This window comes from Danio aesculapii, chromosome 24, assembly GCF_903798145.1.
Source record: "Danio aesculapii chromosome 24, fDanAes4.1, whole genome shotgun sequence".
In the NCBI taxonomy this organism is placed as follows: Eukaryota; Metazoa; Chordata; class Actinopteri; order Cypriniformes; family Danionidae; genus Danio; species Danio aesculapii.
In genome coordinates this window covers 21,019,835-21,037,706 of record NC_079458.1, presented here as the reverse complement: position 1 = coordinate 21,037,706, position 17,872 = coordinate 21,019,835, and the positions used below count along the sequence as shown (strand labels likewise).

Genomic DNA, 17,872 nt, shown 5'->3' with positions numbered 1-17,872 from the left:
TATTTCGCTTAATACAACAATATGAAGAATAGCAGACTACTACGGGATCTATGGAAGGGGAATATTACACCCAACATTCCATTGAAATGGAAAAGGGATTTGTACTAGAGTTAAACTATACAGGAAGTGATAATAACTGATTGAGTTGAAGATATGAGTGGAAGCAATGAATTTGAGACAATATACACCTGACTCAGAAGTTTCACATTGGCCAACCTAGTGTAATACCAGATGAGTTTAAAACAAGAGATATAGTAAAAGAAGGACTTGACTCTATAATAGTGTGGATAATTGCAATGACATTTTTACAGTGGATTAACTACATTTATTACAACCAAACAAATTCATAAATTACACAAATGATGCCCTTAAAGTATTAGGAGAATAATTGGCCCCAACAAATAAAATGGCTTGGGTAAAACACTGCACCCTGTGCTGCTCCTATATTCCAAATAATACTGCCACAAGTGGATTTTTCATTGAAGCCATGCGAAAATTGTGAAATCTAAGGAAAGAAGTAAAAGAGACGCTGGAGAGGATAAGAACTTTAGTGTCTAGTTTGCTTCCATATATAGATCATTAGGACAATAGTTGCGATTGGACAATAATTAAGATTGGAATATTCAAAAGAATTGCGATATTTGTTTTTATTCTTTTGTTGTGTTATGCCTCTTCTCAGATTTATAGCTAAAGCTGCTGCCAAGCAGATGGTCAATGTGCGAGTTAATAGAACTGTGCATGACTGCAGAGACCATGTCTATGAAGTCATTAGAACAGATTGGGATAAAGTTGGATGAGTTCTGAAAACAATTACTACCCTAAATTTCTTTAATCTTTAATGTCTTAAAAATAATAATATAATTCTTTAGCTTTTTACTATTTCATAAAGGCTTTAAATCCCAAAGAGAATGGTTTTAAGCAAGGCATCATCCTAATACAGGAAAATGCAAATAATGGACTGACTGAACTGAAAGATTGTAATCATTTTAAGACCCGTTTACTAGTATAAAATTCTGTGTATATAGGAGTTCATCGAAGCTGCCGGAGCTGATATCAGATGTACATGAGGAAAGAGGGAAGATGACTACGGGTCAAGGGACACTCCAGTATCCAGCAACAAAGGAGAAGAAGAGCAGAATCTACTGGAGGTTTAAAACCCCACTGTCTGCTCCAACACCAGACAGTACTCAGAAGTACCTCTGGCGACGTGGGATGAAACATCAGATATAGTTCTTTTACAGGCGCTATGAATGTTCTGCAAATATTGAGATTTTTTTTGTGTGTTGATTAATCAAGTATATATGTTATATAACCACTGCTGTGAGCAAAGCTGACAAAGCATATGTTTTAACATGACTAATAATTGTTGAGTGTTGAACTCCCCAAGAAAGTATTTAGTTAGGGAGAGCGGGATCTTTTACTCCTTCTAAAGCCAAAAGTGGAGGGAGATGTTTGGTTCCGTTTCTCCTCTGAAGTGCGGCGCAAGGATGCTGACAATTGATAAGGATGTAGATGGGCAACTTTTTTGGTTGCACAAGAACGTTAAAAACTGAGCGAAATGTTAGATTCTTAAGTTGCACTTCAGCGAGGGATTTAGGAAAGGGACTTTTTTGATAAAGCCCCTGAGGGGGGATTTATAGTGGAACTTTTATTATGCATATAGTGGAACTTTTATTATGTAATCACATATAATCTGCCACTATTAAAATATAGATTACTATTAAAATACACTGTTAAAACTTATAGAAATACCTATATTCAAGTGATGCAGAGAGACATACAAACATGCAGGGCCTTATAATTGAGGGCCTTACAATTGAAGCACAGCAGGTCATGCGCCAAAGTGAGAACATTATGACAGAGCGTATGCAATACATTTAGACAATGTATATTGAACAAGACAAAAACAACCCTCGCCAATAGCATACATAAGGAGAATCATTTAGAAAGTATGGAAACAACATGATCATATGCAAACACATGAGTAAGCACATGCTATGACCTTTAAGATATGTAAAAACAGAAAAACATACAGCCATTAATTAAAAAGCTAGGATCCTATTGGAGCCGGGAATAGGGTGATGTTACATCAATCTCATGATACCTATGGATAAGAAACTGTATATAAACTGTGGGTTTTTGGACATTGAGAGGGAGAGAGCTTGATCGACCATCTCTGCTGTGAAATAAAACTGCTTCAACTTGAGAACTTCGAAGACCTCAGCCTTTTTTTTTAACATAGAAGATGTTTGTCAAGATCCAGCTCAACTTTCCACTACACTAGCTGGGGTCAGGGACCCCAAAATTGGAGGGCAAGGGGCCCCCTGGGGCCCAGACTGCAAGTCCATGGAGAGAGGTTGGTCGCTGGGTAGCTAGCTGGGGTCAGGGACCCCAAAATTGGAGGGCAAGGGGCCCTTTGTAGCCCAGACTGCAAGTCCAGGGAGAGAGGTTGGCCCCTGGGTAGCTTGCTGGAGTCAGGGACCCCTTAGGTGGAAGGCAAGGGCGCCCTCTGGGGCCCAGACTGCAAGTCCAGGGAGAGGTTGGGCCCTTGGTAGCTTGCTGGGGTCAGGAACCCCTTAGGTGGAGGGCAAGGGGGCCCTCTGGGGCACAGACTGCAAGTCCAGGGAGAGAGGTTGGCCCCAGGGTAGCTTGCTGGGGTCAGGAACCCCATAATTGGAGGGCAAGGGGCCCTTTGTGGTCCAGACTGCAAGTCCAGGGAGAGGTTGGTCCCTGGGTAGCCTGCTGAGGTCAGGGACCTCTTCGGAGGAAAGCAAGGGGCCCTCTGTGGCCCAGACTTAGGTGGAGGGCAAGGGGGCCCTCTGGGGCCCAGACTGCACGTCCAGGGAGAGAGGTTGGCCCCTGGGTAGCTTGCTGGGGTCAGAGACCCCTTCGGAGGAAAGCAAGGGGCCCTCTGGGGCCCAGACTGCAAGTCCAGGGAGAGAGGTTGAACCCAGGGTAGCTTGCTGGGGTAAGGAACCCCATAATTTGAGGGCAAGGGGCCCTCTGTGGCCCGGACTGCAAGACCATGGAGAGAAGTTGGCCCTGGGTTGGCCCTGGGTAGCCTGCTGAGGTCAGGGACCCCTTCGGAAGAAAGCAAGGGGGCCCTCTTGGGCCCAGACTGCAAGTCCAGGGAGAGAGGTTGGCCCTGGGAAGCTTGCTGGGGTCAGGGACCCCTTAGGTGGAGGGCAAGAGGGCCCTCTGGGGCCCAGACTGCAAGTCCAGGGAGAGAGGTTGGCCCCTGGGTAGCTTGCTGGGGTCAGGTACCCCTTCGGAGGAAAGCAAGGGGGCCCTCTGGGGCCCAGACTGCAAGACCAGGGAGAGAGGTTGGGCCCTGGGTAGCCTGCTGAGGTCAGGGACCCCTTCAAAAGAAAGCAAAGGGTCCTCTGGGGCTCAGAATGCAATCCAGGTAAAGAGGTTGGGCCCTGGGAAGCTTGCTGGGATCAGGGACCTTAGTTGGAGGGCAAGGGTGCCCCCTGGGGCCCAGACTGCAAGTCCAGGGAGAGACATTGGCCTCAGAGTAGCTTGCTGAGGTCAGGGACCCCTTAGGTCGAGGGCAAGGGGGCCCTCTGGTGCCCAGACTGCAAGTCCAGGGAGAGAGTTTGGCCCCTGGGTAGCTTGCTGGGGTCAGGAACCCCATAATTAGAGGGCAAGGGGCCCTCTTTGGCCCAGACTGCAAGTCCAGGGAGAGAGGTTGGTCCCTTGGCAGCCTGCTGAGGTCAGGGAACTCTTCGTAGGGAAGCAAGAGGCCCTCTGTGGGCCAGACTTAGGTGGAAGGCAAGGGCGCCCTCTGGGGCCCAGACTGCAAGTCCAGGGAGAGAGGTTGGGCCCTGGGTAGCTTGCTGGGGTCAGGGACCCCTTAGGTGGAGGGCAAGGGGGCCCTCTGGGGCCCAGACTGCAAGTCCAGGGAGAGAGGTTGGCCCCAGGGTAGCTTGCTGGGGTCAGGGACCCCTTCGGAGGAAAGCAAGGGGGCCCTCTGGGGCCCAGATTGCAAGTCCAGGGAGAGAAGTTGGCCCCTGGGTAGCCTGCTGAGGTCAGGGACCCCTTCGGAGGAAAGCAAGGAAGCCCTCTTTTGCCCAGGCTGCAAGTCCAGAGAGAGAGGTTGGGCCCTGGGTAGCTTGTTGGATTCAGTGACCCCTTAGGCAGAGGGCAAGGGGCGCCCTCTGGGGCCCAGATTGCAAGTCCAGGGAGAGAAGTTGGCCCCTGGGTAGCCTACTGAGGTCAGGGACCCGTTTGGAAGAAAACAAAGGGGCCCTCTGGGGCCCAGACTGTAAGTCCAGGGAGAGAGGTTGGACCCTGGGTAGCTTGCTGGGGTCAGGGACCCCTTAGATGGAAGGCAAGGGCGCCCCCTAGGGCCCAGACTGCAAGTCCAGGGAGAGAGGTTGGCCCTTTGGTAGCCTGCTGAGGTCAGGGACTCCTTAGGGGCAGGGCAAGGGGCCCTATGGGGCCCAGACTGCAAGTCCAGGAGAGAGGTTGGGCCCTGGGTAGCTTGCTGGGATCAGGGACCCCTTAGTTGGAGGGCAAGGGGCCCCCTGTTGCTCAGACTGCAAGTCCAGGGAGAGAGGTTGACCCCAGGGTAGCTTGCTGGGGTCAGGGACCCTTAGATGGAAGACAAGGGCGCCCCCTAGGGCCCAGACTGCAAGTCCAGGGAAGGTTGGCCCTGGGTAGCTTGCTGGGGTAGGGACTCTTAAGTGGAGGGCAAGGAGGCCTCTGGGGCCCAGACTGCAAGACCAGGGAGAGACGTTGGCCCCTGGGTAGCTTGCTAGGGTCAGGGACCCCTTAGCTGGAGGGCAAGGGGGCCTCTGGGGCCCGGAGTGCAAGTCCAGGAGAGAGTAGGCCCCTGGGTAACTTGCTGGAGTCAAGACCCTTATGTGGAGGGCAAGGGGCCCTCAAGAGCCCAAACCGCCACCCAGGGACAGTAGCTGGCCCCTCGGGCAGCCCGCTGGAGTCACAGACCCTTCAGCTGGAGGACAAGGGGCCCTCAAGAGCCCAAACTGCAACCCAGGGAGTGGCTGGCCCCTGGGCAGCCCACTGGGGTCACAGACCCTGCAGCGGCGGGCAAGGGCTCTCAAGAGCCCAAACTGCAACCCAGGGAGATGGCTGGACCCTAGGGCATCCGCTGGGGTCACAGACCCGCAGCTGGAGGGCAAGGGGCCCCCAAGAGCCCAATCTGCCACCCGGGAGAGGGGCTGGCCCCTGGAGCAGCCTACCTGGGTCACAGACCTGCAGCTGGAGGCAAGGGGCCCTCAAGAGCCCAAACTGCAACCCAGGTAGAGTGGCTGACCCCATTGGCAGCCTGCTGGGGTCACAGACCCTATAGCTGGATCAAGGGCCCTCAAGAGCCCAAACTGCAACCCAGGGAGTGGCTGGCCCCTGGGGTAGCCCACTGGGGTCACAGACCCTTCAGCTGGAGGACAAGGGAACCTCAAGAGCCCAAACTGCAAACCAGGGACAGTGGCTGGCCCCTGGGGCAGCCCCCTGGGGTCACAGACCCTTCAGCTGGAGCTCTGTGAGTCTATGCTGCAAATTAAATTTCCCTACGGGGACAAATAAAGTTAACTAACTAACACACACACACATACATACATAAATACTTACGTATACGTGTTGATCTTATATTTAAGCAAATCTTTAAACATGTTCGTCAGTGTTTTGTTTTTTTAAATCAAGATGCTTTAACTTAAGATTCCAACTTATGATTATTTTCTTTTCTGCCACATTGAACTAAATTAATCTAGTTTAATGATTGAAGAGCAAGTATCTGTAATTGAAGTAATTGAACTTCCTTTTATTGTCTATTAAATTGATTTTTAGGGGTCTGTTGGCAGATATTTATTCTTATTTTGATCAGTTTCACTGACAACAAGACTTCTTATATTAAATAAATTACATTTCATTAGACATTTGCAATGAAAAAACAAACCAAAAAATCTTTTTTTTGCAGTGTGATCAGAAGCTACAATTAAGTAGATGTTTTATATTGTAATGTATGTTATTCAAACCTAAACCTGTATTTGTGTCTAATGAGTCAGTTATGATGTTGTATTTTCAAACATTGAAGTGTTGCTAATACAACTCATTGTGTGCTTACTGTAAACTTACATTTGGAGAACATAAAATGGTTCTCTTCAAATGATTTAATATTTTCCTTGCTTTGTTGTTAAAACATGTTAAGTCATAAATCTCTCTCTCTTTTTCTGCATTCTGCTGTAATTTTTTATGACCGTATACTTGCATAGTTCCACGATGTTTTTCATTTGTGAAATGCCTTTGTCGTTCATGACCTTATACCTTTCCTCTAATTAGCAGCCTGTTGAGGCTGCCATGTTTTGATTCCTGTCTTCTTCGCCTTCCTGTTTTTTCCATGCATGTCCATTAACAGCATTTTTCCCTTTAGCTTTATTTTCTTAAGAGCTGTTTTGACTAAGAAAATAGACTGTTTCATAATGCAGTTAGTTTACTATTGAGCTTAAATTTAACTTGTAGTGTAATCCTTAAAGGGACAGTAATGTAAGACTTTTGTGTGCTAAACAGTTTGTGCTAAACAATTTTTTTAATTAGACCTTTCATGAAGTCCTTGTCTAAACATGTACACTGATTATTATGTGAATAACGTTTTTGGAGGAACATGTGAATGCGTTATGCAGAGAAAATGGATAAAATACTGAAGTATCACAGATAGATCTATATGTAGTAGGGTGTGACGAGACGCTTACACTACAAGACGAGACACGAGATTGGGTTCACGAAAACGAGACGAGATTTTTACACTATTTTTAAGAAATCTTCAATGATGAAATGGCCATATGAATGGAAAATAGTCTTTTATTCAACAGAAAAAAAATTCATAAACTGCAAAAGAATTTAGGTGCTTTTTAAAAAAAAAATCTAATGAATGGTATTTTATTTCTATTATAATGAATTCTATGCAGTGAAGGACATGCAAACACTGCTAAATATTTAGCTATAAACTCTACTGACTGGCTTCTCCCCTGTACAATTTCACATAAGGAATCAAACTCCTTTCCACAAATTGAAATTTAAATTATCCTTAAAATTCATGTAATTTTTGGTATTTCATTTTTAATTTGTTAGCATTATTTTACTTTCATTCAGCAAGATTTCATTCATGCCCCCGTCACAAACTCTGAGCTACTGAATGCAAATATGGACTGATAGGAGAGAGTTGTTTTAATGTAATTTAATACTGCACATCAACAATATAAACTTGTGTTCAGTGATGATGAAGGTGTGTCTCGATTCTCCAAAAGTTCACTGTGTGTGTGCAAGCTTAGAGATGTGTCTGTGGTCTTTTACTAAATCTGTAGTTGCAGAGAAAAGCAGCCTTTCCCCTAGGTTTACAGTTTGGGGGTGGGAGGGTATGAACCTTAAGAGAAGATCTTGTCTCTACCTAAGAGAATAAATGAAGGATGCTGCATATAATACCTTAAACACATCTCTTATAACCATCTTATAACTGGGTGTGAATGTGTCATGGCCAGAAGCAGCTTTACAGAAAATAATTTCTGCATTCATTTCCTCTGGCTTAGTCCCTTATTTATCAGGGGTCGCCACAGCAGAATGAACCGGCACAGAAAATAATATAACACAGATATAAAAATCGTTTTGAAAAATTACAATGCAATTTGGAAACATGCAAATGGTGAAAGAAGAATTCAACATGACTCAATCAAGAATAAGTTTGGAGCGTATGTTTGATGCATAAGAATTAAAATGCACACCTATAAATCTAATACTTCTTTACTAAAAGTAAAGAGGTATATAAACTACTGTTTATAGCAATGAGTGTATTACAGGAATTTAAATTATTAAATAATCATGTCAAAAAAATAAAGTTTTATTATCTAATAATTCCAGCCAGCTTTTAGTGAACTTGCAATATTTTCAAAACATAATTTTTAGTTGTTATATATGTAAAAAGGCCTAAATACATGCAGGACCATCCAAATATTTTACTGGTCTCCAACAAATGACAGCAGATCACTCAGAGATAGAGGGGTTTACGATCTCCGATATCTTTACTGCTCTATTCATTTAACCCAAGAAATGTAATGCTTAGAACATTACTGTGCCTCTCGCGATCTGTTGTCTTGCTCATTCACTCTCGTTGTCATGATTTCCGAGTATTTTAACTCATTTTGGGGGATCACGGGGCCTGTATAAATTTTTCGGGAGACTCGCGGAGCTTCCAGGAGAGGTCAGCTCAAAACACTAGAGTTAAAATGACTGCACTTGCAACAAAGAATGCATCACTCGCACGGGTCGCACCAATAAATTAAACAGAGGTCCCATCGCATCTGTGTATATTTTAGCTGCTGTGATCGAGCACATTATGCTCCCACACATCATTTACCTTTGTTTTGGTTGTAGGCTATGCATAATATACGGAAGTGCATGTGCGTCTTCAGTCCTGTCAGATGTTGCGCACAGTCTCATTCCCATACAGCAGAGATTGGCTGTGTAGAACTCCACTGTGCGCGATTCAGACGGCAGAATATGTAATCGCTTGACCATGTAGAGACAGAATCACATGTCGTTGTGTAATTAAGATATTACATACGGCTATTTAGCTTGTTTATAAGAGAAGTTGTGATCTAGTGCTATATCTAAAATACAATTAACTTGACTTCGGGGGGGGGGGGGGTCTAATATAATGGTGGGGGAAACAGTGTCTAGTGTCACACAGCTGTGTGTGTATGTCTTATCCAAAATGCGACTAAAAGTCAATGCGGCAGCTGCTGAACTTCGGTAAAAAAAAAATCGGTTACGTCACACTTGCCCAAGCAAGCGTGTGACACGCGCAACTCCCGAGCTCAGCCTGTGTCCAATCTTCATAAATTCACCCTCATGCTCCATCATAACATCACAACTCCGGAGACAACTTTTCACCTTGATGAGAAATCTCATCTCGATTTAATCTCGCGAGATCTTGTCATACAAGATCTTGTCACATCCCTATTAGTCTTAGTTTATACAGTTGAAGTCAGAATTATTAGCCCCCCTTTTTTTTCTTTTATAAATGTTTCCCAATCTATGTTTAACAGAGTAAGGAAATTGTCACAGTATGTCTGATAATATTTTTTCTTCTGGAGAAAGTCTTATTTGTTTTATTTCGGCTAGAATAAAAGCAGTTTTAATTTTTTGCAAACCATTTTAAGGTCAAAATTACTAGCTCCTTTAATATACTAGCTATTTTTTTTTTTTTGGATAGTCTACAGAACAAACCCTCATTATACAATAACTTGCATAATTACCCTAACCTGCCTAGTTAACATAATTGACCCAGTTAAGCCTTTAAATGTCACTTTAAGCTGTATAGAAGTGTCTTGAAAAATATCTAGTAAAATGTTATTTACTGTCATCATGGCAAAGATAAAATAAATGAGTTATTAGAAATGAGTTATTAAAACTATTATGTTTAGAGATGTGTTGGAAAAATCTCTCCATTAAACAGAAATTGGGGAACAAAATAAACAGGGGGGCTAATAATTCTAACTTTAACTGTACAACAAATTCAGATTATTATGACAGCATAGCCTTTAATAAATAAGAAAGTTGCTGAGATTGTGAGAATAACAAATATAGCCCCATTAACATTGTACATTTCTTATACAGTGATGTAAACGTTTACCTATGGCTCTTAATGAAATATATTTTACATTTTTGGATTTTCGCAGTTCGCAACCAACTGAGGAAGGTAGTCGGTGCATCTACCAACTGGCAGTATGTCATTGATGTAACATTTATACAATTATCACATTATCAAATTAAGCAAAAAACGTATTGTCTTATCAGTTAAACTTTCTCCATAACTTACAGAGATCAGCAGCAAGTGTTGTCTGAGCGTTCATCACTAAGCCAGTATCTCGCTCGAAGTCAAGATGACCTTCCTGCAAAAAGAATGAAGGACAGTTTAATTGAGGCGCATCTTCCTCTGGGTTCTCAGCCTGCTTTAAGAGAGAAATATCTCAACTCTCACAACAGCGTCAGGTAATATAACCATTATTATGCTCATACAACATGGTTATTAGTTGCTGGTTGCTTATATATACCAAAAACAGCAACATTTATGATCTCTTGTTCAAAAATTCGTTTTATTTAAAGGTTTGGACGGATTTTGGAGGACTTGGACTGCTTAGGAGGTACTACAGATATTTTCTGCAATGTATTCTGCTCCAGAAGTAAAAGCTCTATTAGCTTTTTCCACATGAAAGTAGACTTTTAACAATAACTAGGGCTGCACGATATTGGAAAAATCTGACATTGTGATATTTAATTTTGCTGCGATTTATATCGCGATATGAATATAATTTTGCAGATGACTTGAAGAACTCTATTTGGAATAAATTCATGAACTTTGATTGTAATAATCTTTTGGAGGTGTGAATGGAAGAAATTGCAAGAATAAATAAATAAGATAAAAGCAAAGCAAAACAAAAGCAAAGATAAAAGTGAAATAAGTAGTCAGATTCAGGTACAGTAATACGATATGATATTATCATGATATTTTCCTCCGATAATGATAGATCACAATATCAGCGTTATATCACAAGAAAACCTTCCACAATATATCATGATATTTGTAAATTAAGAGGAAAAAATGCATCAAAAAGTTATAAGATGGATTTCTTTTATTAACAGCACATATACAGTTGAAGTCTGAATTATTAGCCCCCCTGATTATTTTTTTTCCCCCAATTTCTGTTTAACGGAGAGAAGATTCTTTCAACACATTTCTAAGCATAATAGTTTTAATAACTCATCTCTAATAACTGATTTCTTTTATCTTTGCCATGATGACAGTAAATAATATTTTACTAGATATTTTTCAAGATACTTTTATACAGCTTAAAGTGACATTTAAAGGCTTAATTAGGTTAACTAGGCAGGTAAGGGTAATTAGGCAAGTTACTGTATAATGATGTTTTTTTTCTGTAGACTATCGAAAAAAAAGTTGCCTAAAGGGGCTAATAATTTTGTCCTTAAAATGGTACATAAAAATTAAAAACTGCTTTCATTCTAGCCAAACTAAAACAAATAAGACTTTCTCCAAAAGAAAAAAATATTATCAGACATACTTTAAAAAATTTCCTTGCTCTGTTAAACATCATTTGGGAAATATATAAAAAAAAAAAAATTCAAAGGGGGTCTAATAATTATGACTTCAACTGCACTTCTTAGAATTGCAACATTGATATATGTTTAATCCGCTATTACAAAATAGCCACCTCATGCATTATCTCTATTTTGTTTGGCTCCTTTGATTGAATAATCAAATGTAATGTAAAATGTTAACAATGTACATTCTTCATTGCTGATCAACAATAATAATCCCAACTCCACATTGCAGATGCTGCTACAGTATGTGACTATTGCGAAAGCACACATTGCTATATCGATGCTGAAACAATATATTGTGCAGGCCTAACAATAACTGATAAACTTTTAAAAACAGACCTGTTGTGAGCTCTGAGATTGTAATAGACATAGTTCGCCCAAAAATGAACATACTGCCATTATCTACTCACCCTCCACTTGTTCCCGACCCGTTTGACTTTCTTTTTTTAGATGAAAACAAAGGAAGTTATACTGAAGAATATTTAGGAAAAAACAGCCTTTGTGTTGTATAGTATTTTTTGTTTTGTCAACAGATGATTTTTTCAACATTATCAGAATATTTTGTTTTGTTAACATTAATTTTGTTCACATTAATTACATTTTTAATTAAACATTTGTGTTTAATAGCAAAATCCATCCACATATATTAAACAGACTTGATATATTTAATAATAAAATCACAGGATGGCAAACCTTTGCTTCATTAAAGCCATTAAGCACAGTTAGAATATACTTATTTTGACAGATTTCACTTCAAATCAAGCTTTATAATGTGATTCACCTCACAGCGGTTTTTTTTAGTCACATTCACACAGAGCATCACACACTGTCTCATGTTGATCTCTTTAGTGCTCATCTGTTACTCTCACACATGGAACGAGGAGCTGCAAAGTTCTCCGCTGTCTATTGTCACCGCCCTAGTGGACAAGATCGGTATTTCATCTCAATATTCTCCATTGTAATATATTTATTTATATTTTGTTATTAATCATTGATTTATAAGCTATTGATAATGTATCTCAGACATGAGACAAAACATCATCTACCCAGACTGTGACATCAAGTTCACTGGTCACGTGACATGGGTTGGAAAGACCTCAATCGAAGCTAAAATGCACATGTCTCAGGTAATTATTTCGATTTTTGTAATGCGTAGTTTATTTGTTCTCTTCAGAGTATTATTAAACAAAAATGAGTTGTTTTCTCAGTACCAAAATGGCACGCATGCAGACTTATTAGATGCTACTTTTGTAATGGTGGCTCGAGATCCTGAAAACAAAAGGTATCACAGCTGACTAATGTGATCTAATATTGATATGCTGTAATATGAATTAATTCACATATTCTTTTGTCAGGGCAGCTTTTGTAAACCCACTCAAACCAGTGGGTCTGGAAGAAGAGGCGATTTTTCTTCAGGGTGAAAGTAAGTTTTGTTTATTGAAGTCGGTGTGAATTTGACATTATTTTTTTTAAGTGTTTTCTTTTCATATCGTGACATTTATCCAAGTACATGCTGTCTCGCATTCACGTTAGTAAACTCTTCATTAACAAAGAAAAGAGATGACATTGCAGAGGGATTAATGACAACGAGGGTATGAGAATGTCAATTTATATTTCATGGTCCATGATAAAAAGCTTAAAGGGATAGTTTATTCAAAAATGAAAATTGACAGCAGAGGTGACTTTTTATTTCTTCAGTAAATTCAGGTGAGAGCGCTTCAATCAAAGGCACTGCCAGCCAGTGTTAACAACTTTGCGACTTTTCAGACCCCTCAAAAAAGCGACTAGTGAATGTTTTTAGATATTACTGGAGATTTTTAGAGAGACTCTCATGTGTCTGTGCTGTGCTGTTCCTAACACTAGGCTACTCTTTGTGACGAGCTGCGGGTGATGTTACTTTTAAAATCTAGTCACAAATAAGGCGAATTAACTATACATCGGGGTGCCCAAACTCGGTCCTGGAGGGCCGGTGTTTAGTTCCAGCCCCGATCAGACACACCGGGCTAGCTAATCAAGCTCTTATTAGGCTTTCTAGAAACATCTGTGCAGGTGTTGAGACAAGTTGGAGCTAAAATCTGCAGGACACTGGACCTCCAGAAGATCCACCCCTGCTGTACATTGTTTGCAAACTTGTTTTTTATTTGTGACTTTATTGCTTTTAATTTTACATTTAGAAGATAAAGGTTCCTTTAAATATTAAAATATTAAAATATACTTAATTACACTTTTTACCATGCCGTTTATTTTTCAAAAATGCTAGGGCCCCATACCTGGAATTGCTTAAGGCCCGGGAATCACTAAGTCCGCCCCTGGATGCAAGTCAATGGTCACCCATTTTTGAGATTATAAATAAACACATACCAATAAGTCAAAACCAATTCCTGTGATTACTAATGATACACTGAGGTCTTTTAAGAAAACGATCAGTTTGTGCAAGAAATTGAACATCATTCACAATTTTATTAGCTTTAATCCACTGCTTGGGCAGACAGCTCTTGATGATGAAGTGTAGTGAGTGTGAGAGTGAAAATGAAAATTTTTTGTTTTTACCTGTGATTGTCCAAGATTATTAACATATGCTATAAACTATGCAAGCATGACTCGAGTTTGAGAACAACTGGAATAACTGATATACTGTATACTAATCATCAAGAAACATAGATTTAGCTAATCTTCTTTAAGGTTCTACTGAAGAAAAAGAAAGTCACCTATATTTTCAATAGCATGAGTGTGAGTAAATAAAATGTAACTTGTCATTTTTGATTTACTATCTCGTTAAAAAAATATTGCTAAATGCAAATTATAGTCAAAAATATATATAGGTTGGTTCATGATTTTTAATTTATGTATTTACAAAATTCTATGTTGTTATTGCTTTATAATTAATCATCAAATTTACATTGGCCAGTAAACAAGAAGAGGCGTGTGGAGCTGAGCACGGCGTCTCTTCTGAAAGTGGCTCCTACAGCGGAGGAGAGGACACTCATTCACAACCAGTTCCTCAACACTCTTGACACACGGTCCATTTATCAGCATTACACAGAGAAATACCTGCACCTTTTAAGAGCCATTTTTAAAGAATAGTTACTTTTACCTTATAGGACTGTCAGCTTTCGGAGTCGGATTTTACCACCAAATTCAGTGTGGATGGAAGATGCCAAATTGAAAGGGCTTGAGATTTGCCATCCACAGGTAAAAGGGAAAAAAGTTCAAAAATTTTAATAAACAAATATTTTCCTTTTATATATCTTAATGTAATTTGGTCTTTGTACAGGAAAGAAATATCTTCAATCGGATATTTGGTGGTTTTCTGATGAGAAAGGCTTATGAGCTTGGTCGAGCTAATGCCTGTGCATTTGCGTAAGAGGAAAATCAGTCATTAATAAATGTTATTTTAAACAATGGTGTTCTTTTCTCTCATGGCCGTATTTGTGTCTTTCAGTGGATGTAGACCAACTGTTGTGGCTGTTGATGATATTTTATTTCGGAAGCCAGTAGAAATTGGTTCTTTGCTCTTGCTGTCTTCTCAGGTTAGTACTAGAGCTGCAATATATCCAAACCCTATTGTCATTGTCATTGCGATGATAGAATGCAATGTCCCTATCGCAAAGTGGTGCGATAAATTACAATTATTTAATGTGCCATTCATTTGTGAGTTGGATGCACAGATTGCTTATGCAAATCAGAATTGAAAAAATCAGATCAGAAACCATTATAACAATTTCCCGTAGAAACTTACTTTAAATCAATTACAGGAAAAACTGTATTTACATTTACAGAACTATTTATCTTGCTGTATACAGTATGTAATTAAAGTATTGTATCTCTTCAATGTAAAATATACAGTAATTTTCACAATGGAACTTTAAAACACAGTAACGTACTGCATAACTCTCTAACTCTGCATAACTAATTGATCACACTTTTTTTGTAATTAATCATGTTTAATCACAAAAAGCCGTATTTATTACAGAAATAAAAACACAGGCATGTAAGTGCTATTTGAATTTCAAAACAATCAATGCCAATAACAAACAAAAATGATTTCCATGTTGGATTTTAAGTGGACTACAAAAAAAAATCTAAAATACAGGCATTGCAGATATGGAAAATTATAATAATAATAAAGTATTGAATACAAACAATTGTACTAATTGTAAAGTTGTATTGCGAGTTGAGAACATTAATTATAAAGTACAAACATGCACACACACACACAGACAGACAACGCGCGCAGTACAGCGCACCCTATGAGCGACTCCTCAACCTCCTCAACGATTCATCAACACACACGATCGCACTGATCAAATTTGCCTAAACTAAGCGTTCTAAAGTATGGCTGTATTTTACAAGCAAGGATTCTGACACAGCAACGTGAAGCAGACACTTTACAAAAGTTGCATGTAGGGGGAAACACATCAAACTTAATAAAACATTTGAGGTCTCATGGAATCAACTTATAGGCAGAGGAATGGGCTGTCTTTGACAGCTTGCGACATTATCTGGCACTTTCACTGAGTACATTTACATGGACACCAATACTCCGATTTTATGATTAAGATAATACTGATTAAGAGTCTACCATGTAAGCAGTGATTTTTGTTTACCTAAAAGGACCACCCGAGTCCCGAAATGCGGAGGTTTTTCTTTCCGTCCACCATGCGGTATCAAGTTCCATTAAAACGACACTCTTCTAGCAGTCCTTCATATTTTCATCCAATAAATGTCACGAGGCATGATCAATATGTTGCTTAATGAGAGTGAACTGCTGAACTGCAGTTAAAGTCTATAGATTAAAAATGAAACACCCGAAAATACATGAAACTCTGGAGGAAACGCTGGATAGCCTGGTGATGCGACATTAATTGTTTTGTATTGAAACTTTCCTTCTAAAAGCGCTTCCTTGGTGTTATCCATATTTCTTTGCATGTTAAACACACGACGACAGGAATATATATAAATACAGATAATAAATTTAAACCACCCAGTAGGTGGCATCAAGACACTGTCTAAATGTTATAATTCATTCAAATGAAGAAACTGAAAAAACATTAATGGGTCTGTAAATAATAATTGATGAAACTGATTTGCATTTATAAATGAAAACTTGCCAAGATGAAAGAGTTTAACAAATAATATACATTTATATTCATAGCAGCATCAATTATTGAGTTAATAAACTGAATTTTCTTGATAAACAATAACTGATTCCTATTCTTATAACTTGACCATTTTCAAACTCAGAAAGCAGTTCAGTATTAAAATAGTAACATTTGGACACATGCCCAAAACGTTATACAAATTGCGGGAATAGATAACAGCAAATCAAATAGTAATCAGAATATTTGACAAGCTTTTTAAAAAAGCTTTATTGAAATCTAAATAATTCTAGCTTAAATTAGATTTAATTAGAATAGAAAAATGTATGTAAAAAAGTACAAATAAAACAAATAGCATTTCTCGTATCACAATTAATAATCATAATTTATATAGCACTTTTGTGGACACTCAAAGCGCTTTACACATTTTTTTGGGAAAAATCCTCTTCCACCATCAATGTGCAGCATTCACCTGTGACGCGACGGCAGCCATATTGCCCGGACCGCACACCACATACCAGCTGATTGTGGCGAGTTAAAACCCATACTCTTTTTTGAAGGCAATCGGAAGGGATTGCCTTTTGTCTGGACCTCGGTTTAACATCTAATCCGAAAGACGGTCCTTACTGAGCACTATAGTGTCCCCTTCACTATACTAGGGCATTAGGACCCCCACAGAGCGCAGGTTGAGTGCCCCCTGGTGGCCTCCTAACTTAACTTTGCCATGTGGTCTCCCATCAAGGTACTGACCGGGCGCAGCCCTGCTTAGCTTCAGTGGGCGACCATGTTAGTGTTGCAGAGAGCTAGCTGCATTTTCCAATTTCAGCCTATTTCAATTTTATTCTTCCTAATAGATTTATGATGTCTTGATCAGGTTTGCTACACGGAAGGAATGCACATCCAGGTCAGGGTTCATTCAGAAGTGCTCGATCCTTTACAACCAGACAGCACAGCACCACCAAATGTGTTTCACTTCACTTTCCGTCTTGAAAAGGAAGTCCCAGCTGTTGTCCCACAGAGCTATGGAGGTTAAAAGATACTATTTGACAATACAAATATATACTTTATAAAATTAGAATTTTTTATATTTCTATTTAAAATGTTATTTGTAACTCAAATCATTTGGTCATCCTCAGAGTCAATGCTGTACCTGGATGGAAAGAGGCACTTTGATGGGGCAATGAGGAACCATAGCTGAGCATGGGTTGTGCTTATAGGATCATAAGATACCTGATACGGTTTTGCCGACATTGATCGCTCTAGTTACAGGAGTGTGTTGTGTATGTGTGTGTGTGTTCTTGTATACATGGTTACAGGGTCAAAAACACCAGGTTACTCGCCAGCATAACAGGGTCACCATGGTATAGAGGGACACATCCGTGACCCTGTAATTCTGAGACCCACTATGTTGTTTATGACTCCTAATAAAGCCCCTAATAGTTTTTTATGCATTTTGAAAATTTGACCCTGCATACCATGATGTGCGTGTGTATAAATTTTACAACTGTCCCCTTAAACCATGATGTGATGTTTTCATACAATACAATTTCCCGGAAATTTTACAACTGTCCCTATTAACCATGATGTGATGTTTACAATTTCACGGGAAATTTCCCTTTTCTAATAATAGCATTTTT

The 17,872-nt window shown here is 40.0% G+C and overlaps 1 protein-coding gene across 1 annotated transcript; it reads left to right on the top strand.

The window, feature by feature from the left end:
• Positions 1-1,080: 1,080 nt before the first annotated feature.
• On the top strand, positions 1,081-17,454 carry LOC130218076 (acyl-coenzyme A thioesterase 9, mitochondrial-like). Its single transcript, XM_056450108.1, has 14 exons — positions 1,081-1,207; positions 9,696-9,741; positions 9,838-10,008; positions 10,123-10,160; positions 11,986-12,069; positions 12,160-12,263; positions 12,345-12,418; positions 12,492-12,559; positions 14,045-14,156; positions 14,238-14,328; positions 14,411-14,496; positions 14,579-14,666; positions 17,110-17,263; positions 17,372-17,454. The coding sequence occupies exons 1-14, from the start codon at positions 1,081-1,083 to the stop codon at positions 17,431-17,433; spliced, it is 1,305 nt and encodes a 434-aa protein (XP_056306083.1). The 3' UTR covers positions 17,434-17,454.
• The last annotated feature ends 418 nt before the right edge of the window (positions 17,455-17,872 follow it).